The 19,080-nt window shown below is 46.8% G+C and overlaps 2 protein-coding genes across 13 annotated transcripts in view; both read right to left on the bottom strand.

Annotated features, from left to right (window-relative positions):
- The window catches only part of LOC131278948 (FERM and PDZ domain-containing protein 2-like), a 59,673-nt gene extending 56,278 nt beyond the window's left edge, over positions 1-3,395 (bottom strand). Inside the window, 1 exon segment of the mRNA XM_058299580.1 lies at positions 3,326-3,395. Coding sequence (XP_058155563.1) covers positions 3,326-3,395 — 70 coding nt within the window.
- LOC131278822 (uncharacterized) overlaps positions 1-19,080 on the bottom strand; it is a 146,963-nt gene that overhangs the window by 8,306 nt on the left and 119,577 nt on the right. The gene's annotated exons all lie outside the window — the stretch shown is intronic.

Below are 19,080 nucleotides of genomic sequence, written 5' to 3'. Positions count from 1 at the left end.
CCATCATTTGGATGGGGAGGGGGGGATGCACACAGTGAGCCGGTGACACAAAGCCAGGGTCTGGGGGCAGCAGCCGCCCTGCAGTGGCCTCCCAGAGGGCTGATGGGCTCAGATGGTTCTGGAAGGCCGCTTGTCAAGGGAACGCTGAGCCCTCTTGGGAGAGCACACCGAGGCGGGAGCAGGCAGCTGTGTCTGTCGGTGTTCTTAAATGACGTGATGGCCGGCTGGCCCCTGCTAGGAGCTGCCCACGGGTCTGCTACGTCGCGCAGTGTTTCTACCGCCATACACCGAGAAATGCGTACACCCTGCAGCTCCCTTTGAAGCCAATCCCAGCCAGTTCCCCAGCTGTGGGGAATACAGAGTTCCCTCCCAGTCGCTGCCCAGCTCTGCCTCCACTGCCCCTCTCCCCCACTCCCCCAGCCCTGCACGCAGTACTAACCAGTGTGATTGTTGCTATCGTTAGGGCACTTATTATGTACCATTGCATGCTTCTGGTACACTTCTGTCCTCTCCGGGGCACTTGGGACTCTTTTTAGTCCCTGCTCCCACCACCCTGGCCCAGTGGCAGTGAGATGTGCAGTAAGCAAAGCCACATGCGTGGGGCAGGAGGGCCACTGCCCTTCCCAGGACAGTGGGCAGAGAGGGGCCCAGAGCCACCGTGGGGTCCCAGACCCCATGGGTGTGCTGTGCTGAAGCCACAGACTTGGAGTTCCCAGCCCAGTTCTGTGCCGTAGCTGCCCTGTGCGTCATCTCTGAGAAATGTGGCCTCCCCACCACAGGAAAATGGCTGGGGCCACTTCTCTCAGGCGAAGAAAGGCCCTCTGGCATCCACTCCCATCCCCCAAACCCCGCCCATCTCCTGGGGTCATCTCCCCTGCCACCTGCTTCCAGAAGCTTCCCCCTGAATCCCGGGGGGACGGAGCAACCTTGCTCGTCCCTCTTTGTGGGTCCGAACCCCCCAGAGAAGGCGCTGGGTCGGGGCAGCCGCACTGCACCCCCTCAACAGACCGAAGGGCGCCCATGGCCTTACCCGCAGGAACTCCAGCTCAGCCTCTGCCCTGCCGAGTGCTGCGGTGACACGGCGCATTTCTTTTTTTTTTTTTAAGATTTATTTATTATTATTTATTTCTCTCCCCTTCCCCCTCCCCACCCTGGTTATCTGTTCTCTGTGTCTATTTGCTGTGTCTTCTTTGTCCGCTTCTGTTGTTGTCAGTGGCACAAGAATCTGTGTTTCTTTTGTTGCGTCATCTTGCTGTGTCAGCTCTCTGTGTGTGTGGTGCCATTCCTGGGCAGGCTGTACTTTCTTTCGCACTGGGCGGCTCTCCTTACGGAGGGCACTCCTTGTGCGTGGGGCTTCCTTATGCGGCGGACACCCCTTCATGGCAGGCACTCCTTGCGCACATCAGCACTGCGCGTGGGCCAGCTCCACACGGGTCAAGGAGGCCTGGTGTTTGAACCGCGGACCTCCCATGTGGTAGGTGGATGACCTAACCACTGGGTCAAGTCCGCCGCCAACGGCGCATTTCTGAGACATCCACTCACCCCTGGAGCGCCATCGTCCCCCGGATCAGGCTGGCGGGAGGTAACCTTCCACTCGGAAGGACGCCTTCCTCTCTGCCTGCTGCACATGAGATGCAGAGAGAGGGCAGGACCAGAGCAGAAGGTGGGGGCCCCACCAGGGCCACAGGAGGGAGGTCCCTTGTGGGGGAGACCCGCCCGGGGGGCCTCTTCTAGCACACGACAGGAAGGAGACCCCCTCCAGCCCTCGGGTCTATGGGGGGTCCTCAGAACATGTGAGCCTCCGGGATCCTCACCTACCCACGAGAAAGGCACTGCTTTACGGCCAATGCCGGGATGGACAAGTGCAGATATGGGAAGTCGCTCCACAAGCTGATGGAGGTGACTGCGGCAAGTGACGGAAACGAAGCCTGCCCACCCGAGCCCTCCCACGTTCCCTGCTGCCGGCCACACTGCCTCCCAAGTGGCACAGGAGTAACCCAGGCCCGAAGCTTTCTTTTCTCTTTGCACACACACCCCTGTCCTTGGCTCCTCTTTGGGGCCTTCGCCACAGTCCCATCTGTCCACGGGAAGGTGTCCCACAGCTGCCCCTGGAAGACAGAGTGCTGGGCCCCTGCCCCCACGGCCTTCACCCCCAAGCCTGCCCTCTAGGGAACCCGAGGCCGGAGCACCCTAGCAGTGGCTGGAGGGGCAGCTTCCCGGGGATCCCCAACTTTCCTGCCCACGCTCCGAGGATCAAGGCGCTGAGGGAAAAGCCGCCCCCCAAGGCACCTGCAGCTGAGGGGAGCTCTGAGCTGGCCGCTCCGGAGTTCACCTGCCCTTGTGTCCTAAATCAGCCAACCGTGGCCTCAGGCCACCTCCCAGCCTGGCCTTGCCAGGACAGTTCCCAGGGGCTGAGGGCGACCTCCCACAGGAGAGGCTGCTGCGAGCCTTCTCAGGAAGGGGTGAGCCAGGAGAGGAGATCGGGGACACAGCCCGTGTACCCTACATCCGCAGGCTCCTGGCGTGGCCCCCGGTGCCTGCGGCCTGAGAATCCCCAGCTGGACGGCCTTGTGGGGTCTGAGCTCAGCTCAGAGGGAAAGAAATTGCCCTGCCTTCAGGCCCCTTGACCTGGCATCTCACTGCCAGCCATATGTCCTTGAGAAGAATTCCACGTGGAACTGGAAAAGCTCCGGGCATAGAATATTTATTTCTATGTCACATACCCAAGAGAGATGTTGGGCAACTCCAATGGTATAACAACCAGTGTCACTTCCAGGGTGCTTAGCGGGGCCAACACCCAACAGTAAGGGAACGGAGAGCGGGCAAAGCCCACCCACCCGCGTAGGATGTCGCACAGCCTCTCCCGGCGGTCACTAGGAAGGCCTCGGGGACACAGTGCACGCTGCGTGAGAAAGCAGGATGCAAAGCGAAGGTGGCGGTGCTGACTACTGGCCACACGTGCCCGCACGTGGCCGGCGGCCGGGTGAGTATGCAGAGAGAGCCAAGTTGCTCTGCCGGGAGGATGTGATTAAAGAGATTTATTTTTATACTAAATTGTCTCTGTTTCCCTCTTTAAAATGCAAATGTAATCATGACACTCACTGCTTAGAATTCTTTGGAGGCTCCCCATCTCTCACTACATTAGCTTTCAAATTGCTTTCCTTTCCAGGCATCAGAACCGCTTATGAAACCAGCTGGAAGCCCCCCGGGAGGGTGTACTAGACCCGGAACTGAGGGGAGGCGCGCCCAGCCTCAGAAGTCCCCTCAGCCCTGGTCCCCGTGGCCCCCTCAGCCCTGGCCCCTGTGGCCCCCACTGTCCCCTCACCCCTGGCCCCCACGGCCCCCTCATCCCTGGCCCCTGTGGCCCCCGTGGCCCCCTCAGCCCTGGCCCCCATGGCCCCCTCAGCCCTGGCCCCCACGGCCCCCTCAGCCCTGGCCCCTGCAGCCCCTCAGCCCTGGCTCCCACGGCCCCCTCAGCCCTGGCCCCTGTAGCCCCCTCAGCCCTGGCCCCCACGGCCCCCATGGCCCCCTCAGCCCTGGCCCCCACAGCCCCCGTGGCCCCCTCAGCCCTGGCCCCCACGGCCCCCGTGTCTCCCTCAGCCCTGGCCCCCACGGCCCCCTCCTCCCTGGCCCCCGTGGCCCCCATGGCCCCCTCATCCCTGGCCCCTGCAGCCCCCTCAGCCCTGGCCCCTGCAGCCCCCTCAGCCCTGGCTCCCGCGGCCCCCTTAGCCCTGGCCCCCACAGCCCCCGTTGCCCCCTCATCCCTGGCCCCCATGGCCCCCTCAGCCCTGGCCCCCGCGGCCCCCTCAGACCTGGCCCCCGTGGCCCCCTCAGCCCTGGCCCCCACGGCCCCTGCGGCCACCTTAGCCCTGGCCCCTGCGGCCCCTGCTGCTCCTGAGCTGCCAGCCACCAGCCTCCTGTGCCCTGAGCAGCTCAGGGGAGGGGCCGCCTCGGGAGCACCCTGGAGGCCCTCTGTAGCACCCAGCAGAGCTGCCACCCCTGGCCAGGCCTGGAGCTGGTCAGGAGACCGGGACGTGACCCCAGACTTCCCAGCTCCCTTGACCTCACAGAACGTCAAATTTCTCGGCTGCCGTGGAAATAGCAGCAACTGCGCGGGGCTGGTGTAGAGATGAGAAGAGGCCAAGTGCGCAGCAGGCGTCTACCAGTCAGGACTGCGAGGATGACGACCCCACGAGGGGGTCTGCAGCGAGACCACGGGGCCAGCAGGGCGCGTCTCGGGGAGGCCCTGGCTTCCAGGCAGGGGAGAGGTGGAGGCCTGGCAGGATCTGGGCGCGGCGCAGGAGGTGGAAGCGAGGACGGACGGGGCTGAGCGCAGAGGCAGGGGGTGGTCAGCAGGGAACCGGCGGCCCCGGGGGCATCGGCCCTCGGGAAGGAACACGGCCTGTGTCCAGGGCCAGCTCTGCCTCCCCAGCCGTCTCCACAGCCTCGGCCCGCGGTGTCCCCAGACTCAGCACTGGAGCCAGGGCCCCGGGTCTGTCACCACGTGTGGGAATCCACAGGCAGGGGCTTAGCTGCTGGGCCATTTTCTAATAGAGCAGCCCTGTTCCCCAGCACTGCTGCTGGGTGCAGGCGCCGGGGTGTGGGCAGCCAGCAGCCCAAGCCACGCTTTGGAGTGTGTGTGGGGGCTCACACCCTGAGCCAGTGCTTTGGGGTGTGTGGGGGGGGCTTATACCCTGAGCCAGTGCTTTGGGGTATGTTAGGGGGGCTTACACCCTGAGCCAGTGCTTTGGAGTGTGGGGGGGGGCTTATACCCTGAGCCATTCCAGGTGCTGGTAACTGTACTTGTATCACCACCCTTCACCCTTTATTTCCATTTTACAGATGAAAAGGCTGAGACCCAGAGAAAGGCGGCGCCCATGGTCACACAGCTTCTAACCATAAGAGCAGGATTTAACCCACTCCCCTCTGCCCCGGAAACCGAGGCACTCTGCTCTGCCCCAGGCAGCCTGCTAAGGCTTTGCTAGCACTGCCCTGGGACACACCCTGCCCTGTCCACCTCAGCCACACACAAGGACAGGGCAGGAGGCTGCAGCTGGGATGTGAGCTGAGGAGCTGCGGGCCCCTGACTTAGAGCACCCTCAAAATGTGCATGCCCTTGTCCTCCCAAGGCCCTGAATGTTGCAGCACAAGGGCAAGCCAAGTCACTGTCCCTGCGGGCTGGAGTGACAGGGGCACCAGGGCGTCAGCCTGGGTGGGAGGGACCTGGGACTCCAGCTCCGGTTCCCACAAGCACGGCCGTGATGTTCCTGATGGGTGACTTTCACCCACCGTGTCATCCCCTCCAGGAGCCCAGTACTTCATCCACTCCCTAGAACAACAGCTCCTGAGCAAACTGGCCAAGCTTCGGGCACAGTTGGTGCCAGGCAAACGGCAGAACAAGACAGACAGCACCCTTACAGGACCCTCCCTGAGGGTCCATGCTGATGGGAGAGAAGGACAATCACAAGACAGTAAGGGAAGTATAACGCCAGGTGGTGATCAGTGCTACAAAGAAAAATGAAGCAGCGTAAAAGGATGAGGAGGAGCCTGGAAGGCTCCAGAACACGGCAACTTTGGAAGATGTCCTAGGAGCAGAGCAAGACTCTACTGGTAAAGTCTAAAAGGTGTTTATAAAATTGCAGTCCATAACCCATTAGTAAGTGATAACATCAGTTTAGGGGCTCAGACTCAGCCTTTTAAAAGTTAAATACAGACTTCCGGCAAGATGGTGGCTGAGTGAGCTTGCCTTGCCGTCTCTCCTGGGAAGAGGCAGCTGGGCACCGCTGGAGGTTCTCCGGGACCAGGCTTTTTCAGGATTTTTTCAGGGCAGGAAGTGTCTGGACATCGATTTGGTGGGAAGGTAATGGAAAGGATTGGTCTATAAGATATAATTTGGGACTTTTCAGGAGGGGGAGGCAAGATGGCAGCTGAGTGAACTTCCCGGTTACTAGCTCCTGGGGGGAATCGGCTGGGAGGCGTCGGAGACTCTTTGGGACCGGCTGTTTCGGGATTTTTCCTGGTCCGGAGGTATCTGGACATCGATTTGGAGGGAAGGTAACAGAGAGGATCCATCTGTGAAATATACACGGAGATCCCAGCTACGAGTGGAGGACTCCCTCCTTGGGTAGGCGAAGCCGAGGCAGCTAGCACTGCGGCGGGTGGCGGGCGGGAGAGCCGAGCCGCGCTGTGCCACGGCGGGCGGCGGGCGAAGGAGCCGAGCCCAGCCGAGCCTAGCCGCGCTGCGGCAGGCGGCGGGCGGGAGAGCCGAGCCACGCTGCGCCGCGGCGGCGGGCGGTGGGCGGGGAAGCCGACTCCGGCCGAGCCCGGCTGAGCCGCGGCGGGCGGGGGAGCCGAGCCCAGCTGAGCTTGGCCTAGCCCAGGCGCCGCGCCGGGCGGCGAGCGGGAGAGCCGAGCCACGCTGCGCCGCGCCGGGCGGCGGGCGGGAAAGCCGAGCCCAGCTGAGCCCAGCCGAGCCGCGGCGGGAGGGGAAGCCGAGCCCAGTCGAGCCATGGCGGGCGGCAGGCGGGGGACCCGAGCCCAGTCGAGCCCAGCCGAGACCAGCTGAGCCGCGGCGGGTGGCGGGCGGGGGACCGGGGCCCGGCTGAGCCCAGCCGAGCCTGGCGGCGGGGTTTCTGTTCTTTGGGTTTTTTTGTTTGTTTGTTTGTTTTGTTTTCTTTATTTTTTTATTTTTTGTTATTGTTGTTCTTGTTGTTTTTTTTTTTTTTCAATCCTCTCTTTCTTGTCCCCAATATTCTTCTTATACTATTTTACCTTAACAATACAATAGGTCCTACAGGAAATACCTCACATTTGCTGGGTTTCCTCACCCTCCACTGCCTCATTTCTCTGTGAATAGATTTAGCCTATCTACACTATCCCCTTTCCCCTACAACTTGATATCCTCCACCATCTGCTATCTCTCCTATATTCCATCTCCCTTTCTTTGATCCACAAAGTGTCTAACTCTTAATTTCTAATACCTTTGCTTAGTTTTCCATCTGGTATTCATCCCTGAAACTATTACCTTTCTTTTCTCTTTCCCTCTCTCACGAAAACAATAGCCTCTTAGTACGTACCACATTTCTCCCATATTCAGTCGTCTACCTCATTATAGGTAATTTCCTACTACTATAACTCTACACAATTTACATGATCTAACCTCCATCCTCCCAGAACTCATATTGTTGCTTTGTAAACATATATCACCAATACTACTTCACACTTTTTCCTTCCTTACACAATTGACTTTCCCCAGCACTAATACTTTCCTTTAAAGTGAGCTTAACTAGCAATAAGAAATTGGAATAAGAAGAACAAAGTGACAAAGAGAAGACATAACACTTACGCAAAAACAACAGCTAATTAATCTCCAAGACTAGACAAAGAAGCTAAGGAACTGATTAAACCCATCAAGAAAAAATGTTGACAAGACAGCAACAAAAATCTACAAACCAAACCAGTAATCAGGAAAACATGGCTGAATCCAATCAACAAACTGAAAATCAGGAAGGGGGGCAGGACTTCGTACAAGCAATGAAAGATCTCAGAACATTTATCACCGACAAATTTGATGAAGTAATGAAAGAGGTTAACAGCGTGAAGACAACACTTGGAGGGGAAATTGCAGACATGCACAAAAAAATAACAGATATGATGGAAATGAACACCACAATTCAAGAAATCAAAAATACACTTGCAGAAATATCAGCAGACTAGAAGAGGCAGAGCACAGAATTAGTGATGTGGAAGACAGTGCATTGGAAATCAAACAGATAGTAGAAGTGGTCAATAAAAAGGTAGAAAAAATCCAGATAGGACTTAGGGACCTGAATGATAATGCAAAATGCTCAAACATACGTATTATAGGCATTCCAGAAGGAGAAGAGAAGGGAAAGGGGTCAGAAGGAGTGTTGCAGGAAATAATGAATGAAAACTTCCCAAATCTACTGAAAGAGACAGATGTACATATCCAAGAAGCACAGCGCACTCCACTGGTCATAAACCCCAACAGGCCCACCCCAAGACATATACTTGTCAAATTATCCAATGCTCAAGACAAAGAAAAAATTCTAAAAGCAGCAAGAGAAAAGAAAACCATCACATACAAGGGAAACTCCATAAGATTAAGTGCTGATTTCTCATCTGAAACGATGGAGGCAAGAAGGCAGTGGTATGATATAGTCAAGGTACTAAAGGAAAAAAATCTCCAACCAAGAATACTCTATCCAGCTAAACTAGCATTCAAAAATGATGGAGAGTTCAAAATATTCACAGATAAACAGAAACGGAAAGAGTATATCAACAAGAAACCTCCCCTTCAAGAAATTCTTAAGGGAATTCTGCAGGAAGAAAGGAAAAAACAGGACAGTCAGAGATGGAGGAGAGTGTAAAAGCAACAAGAAAGACAAAAATAGAAGGGGAAAATAAAATAATACAAACAAAATATAACAAACACAAATCCAACCAAAATATGGCTACCATAAATAACTCTCTAAACGTAATAACACTGAATGTCAACGGATTAAACTCACCTATCAAAAGATTCAGACTGGGACACTGGATAAGGAAATACGACCCATCTATATGCTGCCTAAAAGAGACACATCTTAGACCCAGAGACTCATGGAGGTTGAAAGTGAATGGCTGGAAAACAATCATACAAGCAAACAACAACCAAAAAAAGGCAGGAGTAGCTATATTAATATCAGACAAAATAGACTTTAAATGCGAAACAATTGTGAGAGACAAAGAAGGATACCATATTTTAGTGAAAGGGACAATCTGTCAAGAAGATCGAACAATCATAAATATTTATGCTCCTAACAAGGGCGCCTCTAAATATGTGAGGCAAACGCTGGAAAAACTAAGTGAAAGAATAGATGCATCTACAATTATAGTGGGGGATTTTAATACACCACTATCAACTCTGGACAGAACATCTCAAAAGAGAATCACTAAAGAAACAAAACATTTGAACAGTATATTAGAAGAGCTGGATCTAATAGACATATATAGATCATTACACCCAAACACAGCAGGATATACATTTTTCTCAAGCGCACATGGAACATTCTCCAAGATTGACCATATGCTAGGCCACAAAGAAAGGCTTAATGAATTCAGAAAGATCAAAATCATACAAAACAATATCTCTGACCACAGTGGAGTCAAGCTGGAAATTTGCAAGGGACAGAGACCCAGACTTCACACGACAATTTGGAAATTAAACAGCACACTCTTAGAAAAACAGTGGGTCAAAGAGGAAATCTCAAAAGAAATCAATGACTACCTTGAAACAAATGAAAATGATAACACAACATACCAAAATTTATGGGATGCAGCAAAAGCAGTACTGAGAGGGAAATTTATAGCCATAAATTCATATATCAAAAAAGAAGAAAGAGCAGAAATTGAAGAATTAACTGCACATTTGAAGGAATTAGAAAAACAACAACAAAGTAACCCAACAGGAAGAAGAAGGAAGGAAATAACAAAGATAAGAGCAGAACTAAATGAAATAGAAAATAAGAAAGTACTTGAAAAAATAAACAAGACCAAGAGCTGGTTTTTTGAGAAGATCACCAAAATTGACAAACCTTTAGCGAGACTAACAAAGAAAAAAAGAGAAAAGATGCAAATACACAAAATAAGAAATGAGAAAGGTGATATCACCACTGACCCCACAGAAATAAAGACTATCATAAGAGGATACTTTGAAAAACTATATTCCAACAAAAATGACAATTTAGAGGAAATGGACAAATTCCTAGAAATACATAAGCAGCCCATACTGACGAAAGAAGAAATTGATGATCTTAACAAACCAATCACAAGCAAAGAGATAGAATCAGTCATTAAAAATCTCCCAACTAAGAAGAGCCCAGGGCCAGACGGCTTCACAGGTGAATTCTACAAAACATTCCGGAAAGAACTAACACCAGTCCTGCTGAAACTATTCCAAAAAATCGAAACAGAAGGAACACTGCCTAATTCCTTCTATGATGCCAACATTACCCTAGTACCTAAGCCAAACAAAGACACCACAAGAAAGTAAAATTACAGACCAATTTCTCTAATGAACCTAGACGCAAAAATACTTAACAAAATACTTGCTAATCGTATTCAACAACACATTAAACGAATTATACACCATGACCAAGTGGGATTTATTCCAGGTATGCAAGGATGGTTCAACATAAGAAAATCAATCAATGTAATACACCATATAAACAGATTGAGAGAAAAAAACCACATGATTATATCTATAGATGCAGAAAAGGCATTTGACAAAATACAGCACCCCTTCCTGATAAAAACACTCCAAAAGGTCGGAATACAAGGAAACTTTTTGAACATGATAAAGAGTATATATGAAAAACCTAAAGCCAACATTGTTTACAATGGTGAAATCCTGAAATCCTTCCCTCTAAAATCCGGAACAAGACAAGGATGCCCATTGTCTCTGCTCCTATTTAACACTGTCTTGGAAATACTGGCTCGAGCACTGAGACAAGAACCAGATATAAAAGGCATTCAAATTGGAAGGGAAGAAGTCAAAATTTCATTATTTGCAGATGACATGATCCTATATATAGAAAATCCTGAGAGATCTACAACAAAGCTCCTAAAACTCAAAAATGGGTTTAGCAAAGTCGCAGGTTATAAGATCAATGCGCAAAAATCAGTAGCATTTCTATACACCAATAATGAGCAAGATCAGGAGGAAATCAAGAAACAAATACCATTCACAATAGTAAATAAAAAAATCAAATAATTAGGAATAAATTTAACTAAAGAGGTAAAAAACTTATACATCGAGAACTATACAAGATTGTTCAAGGAAATCAAAGAAGACTTAAATAAATGGAAGAATATTCCCTGTTCATGGATAGGAAGACTGAATATTATTAAGATGTCTATCCTACCATAATTGATCTACACATTCAATGCAATCCCAATAAAAATCAACACAGCCTTCTTCAAGGAACTAGAAAAACTAACTATGAAATTCATTTGGAATAAAAAGAGGCCCCAAATAGCCAAAGACATATTGAAAAAGAAAAACGAAATAGGAGGAATCACACTTCCTGACTTCAAAACATACTACAAAGCTACAGTAGTGAAAACAGCATGGTACTGGCATAAGGAGAGACACACAGACCAATGGAATCAAATTGAAAGTTCAGATATAGAACCTCATGTATATAGCCATATAATATTCGATAAAGCCACCAAACCCTGTCAACTGGGAGAGAATGGCCTATTCAACAAATGGTGCCTGGAGAACTGGATAGCCATATGTAGAAGAATGAAAGAGGATTACCATCTCACACCTTATACAAAGATCAACTCAAGATGGATCAAAGACCTAAATATAAGAGCCAAGACCATAAAGACCTTAGAAAGCAGTGTAGGGAAACATCTACAGGACCTTGTAATAGGAAATGGCTTCATGAATATCACACCAAAAGCACGAGCAGCAAAAGAACAAATAGATAAATGGGACTACCTCAAAATTAAAGCCTTCTGCACCTCAAAGGAGTTTGTCAAGAAAGTAAAAAGGGAACCCACACAATGGGAGAAAATATTTGGCAACCATATATCTGATAAGAGACTTATAACTTGCATATATAAAGAACTCATATATCTCGAAAACAAAAAGATAAACAACCCATTTAAAAAATGGGAAAAAGATTTAAACAGACACTTCTCCAAAGAAGAAATACAAATGGCTAAAAAGCACATGAAAAAATGCTCCAAATCCCTAGCTATCAGGGAAATGCAAATCAAAACTACAATGAGATACCAGCTTACTCCCATAAGATTGGCAGCCATGAAAAAAACAGGAGAATACAAATGCTGGAGAGGATGTGAAGAAAGGGGAACACTCATCCATTGCTGGTGGGAATGCAGAAGGATCCAACCATTCTGAAGGACAGTTTGGCAGTTTCTCAAAAAATTATCCATAGATTTGCCATATGACCCAGCAATACCACTGCTGGGTATATACCCATCAGATCTGAAAACAAGGACACAAACCGATATATGTACACCAATGTTCATAGCAGCATTGTTCACCATCGCCAAAAGTTGGAATCAATCCAAAAGTCCATCAACAGATGAGTGGATCAATAAAATGTGGTATATACACACAATGGAATACTACTCAGCTGTAAGAACCAATACACTACAATCGCACGTGATAACATGGATGAACCTTGAGAATCTTATGTTGAGTGAAGCAACCCAGGCATTGAAGGACAAATACTATATGACCTCAATGATATGAAATAAGTTAACTGCCTCAGAGAGCTAGAGTCTGGAAAAGTGGCTTACTGGAAATCGGGGGGTGGAGGAAGGATGTGAGTTAATGTCTGTAGGGGTGGAATCTGTGATGAGCTGGGGGTAAGTATGAGCACAAAGAAGGGACGAAATGGGGGCAAGGGGTTACCTTTGGGTGGTGTTTTCTGGGTTTGAGGGGGGCTGGGGATGGGAAGAGGGGTAATATGGTCCAAGAAATAGGTGGGAGGGAGGGGCAACATACAAACATGGGAGAGTGCCAGAAGTTCGTTGAGAACTAAATGTTGAGTAAAACGTATCAAAGTATAAGTAGGAGGGTTACCTGGTTAGGACGCTCAGGGGGTATGGTCTGATGCGTGACGGACTCCGGAGGGAATAGCTGAAGGCTAATTTTGCCAAGGTGGGTTCTACCATTGGGTGGGGTGGACCCATATCCTGGGGAAGACTAATGCCGTCGAATAGAGAGAACTGTATCTCTCGTGAGAAAGGACGGCTCCCAGGGCATTAGATTGGCAGGGGTTGTGGGCCCTAAGGGGAGGGGAAAATGGATGTGCAATGGATGGAACAAAGGTAAATAAGGGGGCAAAAGAGGAGTTATGTGAGAGTACACGAGGATGAATATAAAACAGCTAATATTACACCAAAAACATATAGGGGACGACAGACTAATAATGAAAACCATAAGACAAAACATAGGATAACTAAAAAATGTAGAAAGCTGTACAACCTAAAGTATGGACCACATAGTAAGCACAAATGTTACCTTGTTTGAAAACTATAGTTTCGGAATCTGTACATCAGTTTCAGGAAATATGATATGAATAAGTTAAAAGATTATTGCTGTGGAAGGGAAAAGGTTTTATGGTGGATCTGGGGAAATACTGTATATGGTATATATGAATTTTGGTGATCTAAGACTCTTCTGAAGCTGACATTATGTTGGGATTCACTTTACGGGAAGTTTTGGATCACAGAGTGGTTCAACAATGGCAGCGGAGGAATACTGATATGGGATGTTATTGACAGGATATATATGGTTGACAGGGGTTATACAGGGCATATGCCCAGGGTATATGGTAATGTCTATATATACTCATAGTGGAAACAATTAAAAACAACAACTGGGGGGGTACTGGGCTCCTGGCCAGGGGGGTCACTGTTGTGGGCCCTGGGAGAGCAGCCGCAATCCTCCAGGTGCAACGGCAAGAACCAGGAAGGAAGGAGGGCCCAACAGTGGGCTCTTGATACTAATGGCTACACTTTTGAGCCTATGCACCTGCAATAAGAACAAGGCCTAGAGTAGCATTGTGCCGGGGGGTTTCCTCCTGACAGCCTTCATGTTACTCAAATGTGGCCACTCTCACAGCCAAACTCAGCGTGTAGATGTGATGCATTCCCCCCAGCGTGGGACACGACACCCGGGGATGAGCCTCCCTGGCACCGAGGGATCACTACCACATACCGGCTGAAGAAGCAACTAGAAAATGACCTTGAATTAAAGATTCAATGCGGAACAGCAGAATATACCTGTCTACATATAATAACATGACTTCGGGAAGTGGTTTGACCTAATGTAAGGGGGAAATGGAAAGGAGAAATGAGATTATAAGGCTGTGAGTCTCTAAAAAAGAGTCTGGAGGTTGTCAGAAGGAATACCCCTATGTACAACTGAACAGAGTCTAAGAGACAGATAAGGTAGATACAACCCCAGGTATTGGTTCTTTTGAGGGATAAAGAGACCCACGGGTTCTATGGTCATGGCAGAAGGGGTTCACTGCCATGACAGATGGTCCTCCTTTGGAGCTGGTGTTTCTGCGTGATGGAAATGGACTCAGAGGGGATCTCTTTTCACAAGACTTGCATGCTACTTTATTGGAATTGTAGTTGGTGCTGGGTTTAAGATATATGTAGGGGATTTGAATCTCTGGACTGATAATATGACACCCAGGCCCAGAGCCTCAACAGACTTCAGCTCCTACACTTTGACTTATTGGACTTACTCCACTCAGCTAACATGGAGTTGAAGAAGGTCAACCACCACAACATGGAGCCTAGAGTGTCTACAACTAGAAGCGGGAAGAGTGCATCCAGTACCCATGTGGAATCTAAGCCCTCAGTTGACATAGGTGTGCAATGGACACAACCAATCCAATGTCCACAGAGAAAATGTGGAATGGGTGTGGGAACGGTAGCCATGGGGGCTGCTGGGTGTGGGGAACGGGAGGAAGAGATGAGATGTGGAGGCGTTTTTGGGACGTGGAGTTGTCCTGGATAGTGCTTCACGGACAATTACGGGACACTGTAGATCCCCCCAGGGCCCACTGGATGGAACGTGAGAGAGTCTGGGCTATGATGTGGACCATTGACTATGGGGTGCAGTGATGCTCAGAGATGAACTTACCAGGTGCAATGGACGTATCACGATGATGGGAGAGAGTGTTGCTGTGGGGGGAGTGGGGGGTGGGGGCGGTGGGGTTGAATGGGACCTCATATATTTTTTTAATGTAATTAAAAATAATAATAATAAATAAATAAATTAAAAAAAACATGTATCATGGAACAATTTGATGAAGTGAAGGAAGAGATTAAGCATATTAAGAAAACACTTGGAGAGCATACAGAAGAAATTGTGATCATGCACAAAAAGATCATGGAGATGATGGGGATCAATACCACAATCCAAGAAATAGAAAATACACTCTCAGCAAATAACAGCAGACTTGAAGAGGCAGAGGAAAGAATTAATGATGTGGAAGACAGTACATATGAAATCAAACAGATAGTAGAATTAATCAATAAAAAGATAGAAAAAATCCAGGAGGGACTTAGAGACCTGAATGACAATGCAAAACATACAATCATACACATTATAGACATCCCAGAAGGAGAAGAGAAGGGAAAGGGGATAGAAGAAGTGTTAGAGGAAATAATGGCTGAAAACTTACCAAACCTATTGAAGGAGATGGATGTACATGTCTAGGAAGCAAAATGCACCCCAAACAGCCTAAATCCCAACAGGCCTACCCCAAGACATATACTTGTCAAATTATCCAAAGCACAAGACAAAGAGAAAATACTAAAAGCAGCAAGAGAAAACAGAATCATCACATACAAGGGAGGCTCCATAAGATTAAGTGCTGATTTCTCATCTGAAACCATGGAAGCAAGAAGGCAGTGGTATGACATAGTCAAGGTACTAAAAGAAAAGAATTTCCAACCAAGAATACTCTATCCAGCAAAGCTAGCATTGAAAAATGATGGAGAGTTCAAAATATTAACAGATGGAAAGAAACTGAGAGAGTATGCCAACAAGAAATCTGCCCTTCAAGAAATACTAAAGGGAGTTCTGCAGGAGGAAAGAAAAAACAGGGGAAACAGAGTTGGAGGAGAGTGTAAGAACAACTAAAACTACAAAGAGAGAAAAAAAAATCAAACAACATAAGACAAACACAAATCCAAAGAAAATATGGCTAATATAAGTAATTCCTTGAAAGTAATAAAACTAAATTTCAATGGATTAAACTCACCTGTTAAGAGAAACAGATTGGGAGATTGGATAAGGAAATATGACCCATCTATATGTTGTCTACAAGAAACGCATCTTAGACCCAGGGATTCAAGGAGGCTGAAAGTGAATGGCTGGAAAACAATCTTACAGGAATACAATAGCCAAAAAAGGGCAGGTGTAGCTATATTAATATCAGATAAAATAGACTTTAAATGCAAAACAATTGTGAAAGACAAAGATGGGACACTACATATTAGCGAAAGGGATAGTTTTTCAAGAAGAAATAACAATCATAAACATTTATGCCCCTAACAAAGGTACCTGCAAATATGTGAGGCAAACACAGAAAAAACTAATTGAAGGAATAGATGCCTCTACAGTTATAGTGGGGGACTTTAACACACCACTATCACCTTTGAACAGAACAGCTCAGAAGAGAATGAATAAAGAAACAAAGGCTTTGAACAATATATTAGAAGATCTGGACCTAATAGATATATACAGAACATTACAGTCAAATACAGCAGGATACACATTTTTCTCAAGTGCACATGGATCATTCTCCAAGAAAAACCACATGCTAGGGCACAAAGAAAGTCTCAATGAATTCAGAAAGATTGAAATCATACAAAATAATTTATCTGACCACAGTGGAGTGAAGATGGAAATCTGCAAGGGCTAGAGGCCCAGATTTGGCACCAAGACTTGGAAGTTAAACAACACACTCTTAGAAAAACAGCAAGTCAAGGAGGAAATCTTAAAAGAAATCAATAAATACCTTGAAACTAATGAAAATGATAACACAACATATCAAAACTTATGGGATGCAGCAAAAGCTGTACTGGGAGGGAAATTCATAGCCATAAATTCATACATCAAAAAAGAAGAAAGAGGTAAAATTGAAGAACTGAACATTTGGAGGAATTAGTTAAAAAAGAAAAAAAAACCTAACCCCAAAGAAAGAAGAAAGAAAGAAATAACAAAGATCAGAGCAGAAATAAGTGAAATAGAAAATAGAAAAGCACTCAAAAAATAAAAAAACAAAGAGCTGGTTCTTTGAGAAGATCAATAGCATTGACAAACTCTTAGCTAGACTAACAAAGAAAAAAAGAGAAGATTCAAACACACAAAATAAGAAATGAGAAGGGTGATATCACCACTGGCCCCACTGAAATAAAGAAAAACTGTATTCCAACAAGAAAGACAATTTAGAGGAAATGGACAAATTTCTAGAAACTTATAAGCAGCCTACATTGACAAAAGAATAAAATCGATCATCTCAACAAACCAATCACAAGTACAGAGATAGAATAAGTCATTAAATACCTCCCAAATAAGAAGAGTCCTGGGCCAGATGACTTCACAGGTGAATTCTACCAAACATTCCAGAAAGAAATAACAACAATTTTGCTTAAACTCTTCCAAAAAATCGAAATAGAAGGAACATTGTCTAATTCATTTTATGATGCCAACATTATCCTAATACCAAAGCCAAACAAAAACAGCACAAGAAAGAAAAATTACAGACCAATCTCTCTAATGAACCTAGATGTGAAAATCCTCAACAAAATACTTGGTAATCATATTCAACAACACATTAAATTATACACCATGACCAAGTGGGATTCATTCCTGTTATGCAAGGATGGTTCAACATAAGAAAATCAATTAATGTAATACACCACATAAACAGATTGAAGGAAAAACTCACATGATCATATCTATAGATACAGAAAAGCATTTGACAAAATACAGCACCCTTTCTTGATAAAAACACTGCAAAAGATTGAAACAGAAGGAAACTTTCTGAACATGATAAAGGGTATATATGTAAAACCCACAGCTAACATCATTTACAATCGTGAAATCCTAAAATCTTTCCCTCTAAGATCAGGAACAAGACAAGGATGCCCACTATCACTCCTTCTATTTAACATTGTGTTAGAAATACGAGCTTAAGCACTGAGGCAAGACCCAGATATAAAAGGTATTCAAACAGGAAAGGCAGTAGAGTGATTACAACTGCAAGTGGGAGGATTGCATCCAGCATCCATGTGGAATCTGAGCCTCCTCTTGACATAGAGGTGCAATGGACACAACCAATCCAATGTCCACATAGAAGAGGTGGCATTGGATTGGGAAAAGTGGACATGGTGGCTAATGGGTATGGGGTAAGGCAGGAAGAGATGAGAGGTGGAGGTGTCTTTGGGACATGGAGCTGCCCTGGATGATGCTTCAGAGGCAATCACCAGACACTGTAAATCCTCACAGGGCCCACTGGATGGAATGGAGGAGAGTATGGGCCATGATGTGGACCATTGACTATGAGGTGCAGAGGTGCCCAAAGATGTACTTACCAAATCCAATGGATGTGTCATGATGATGGGAACGAGTGTTGCTGGGGGGGGGGAGAGGTGGGGTGGGTGGGTGGGGTTGAATGGGACCTCACATATATATTTTTAATGTAATATTATTACAAAGTCAATAAAAAAATAAAATTAAAAAAAACCCAAAAAAACAGGAAAGGCAGAAGTCAAAATTTCACTATTTGCAGATGACATGATCCTATACATAGAAAGACCTGAGAAGTCTACAACAAAGCTTCTAGAACTTATAAATGAGATCAGTAAAGTCAGAGGATATAAGATCAAAGCACAAAAATCAGTAACATTTCTGTGCATGGATGATGAGCAATCTGAGGAGGAAATCAAGAAACAAATACCATTTTCAATAGTAAATTTAAAAAATCAAATACCTAGGAATAAATTTAACCAAAGATATAAATGTCTTATACACAGAAAACTACACGAATCTGTTCAAGGAAATCAAAGAAGACCTAAACAAATGGAAGAATATTTCCTGTTCATGGATAAGAAGACTAAATATTATTGAGATGTCTATCCTACCAAAATTGATCTACAGATTCAAAGCAATTCCACTAAAAATCAACATGGCATTTTTTAATGAACTAGAAAAACTAGCTGTGAAATTTATTTGGAAAGGAAAGAGGCCCCAAATAGCCAAAGACATATTGAAAAAGAAAAATGAAACTGGAGGAATCACACTACTAGACTTCAAAACATACTACAAAGCTACAGTAGTGAAAACTGCATGGTATTGGCACAAGGATAGACACACTGACCAATGGAACTGAATTGAGAGTTCTGATATAGCTCCTCATATATACAGTCATCTGACATTCAATGAGGCCACCAAACCCACTCAACTGGGAGAGAATGGTCCCTTCAACAAATGGTGTCTAGAATTGGATA

Source organism: Dasypus novemcinctus, chromosome 6 (genome assembly GCF_030445035.2).
Source record: "Dasypus novemcinctus isolate mDasNov1 chromosome 6, mDasNov1.1.hap2, whole genome shotgun sequence".
NCBI lineage: Eukaryota > Metazoa > Chordata > Mammalia > Cingulata > Dasypodidae > Dasypus > Dasypus novemcinctus.
Note: the sequence above shows the minus strand (reverse complement) of the source record. Positions and strands in the feature narration are given on the sequence as shown.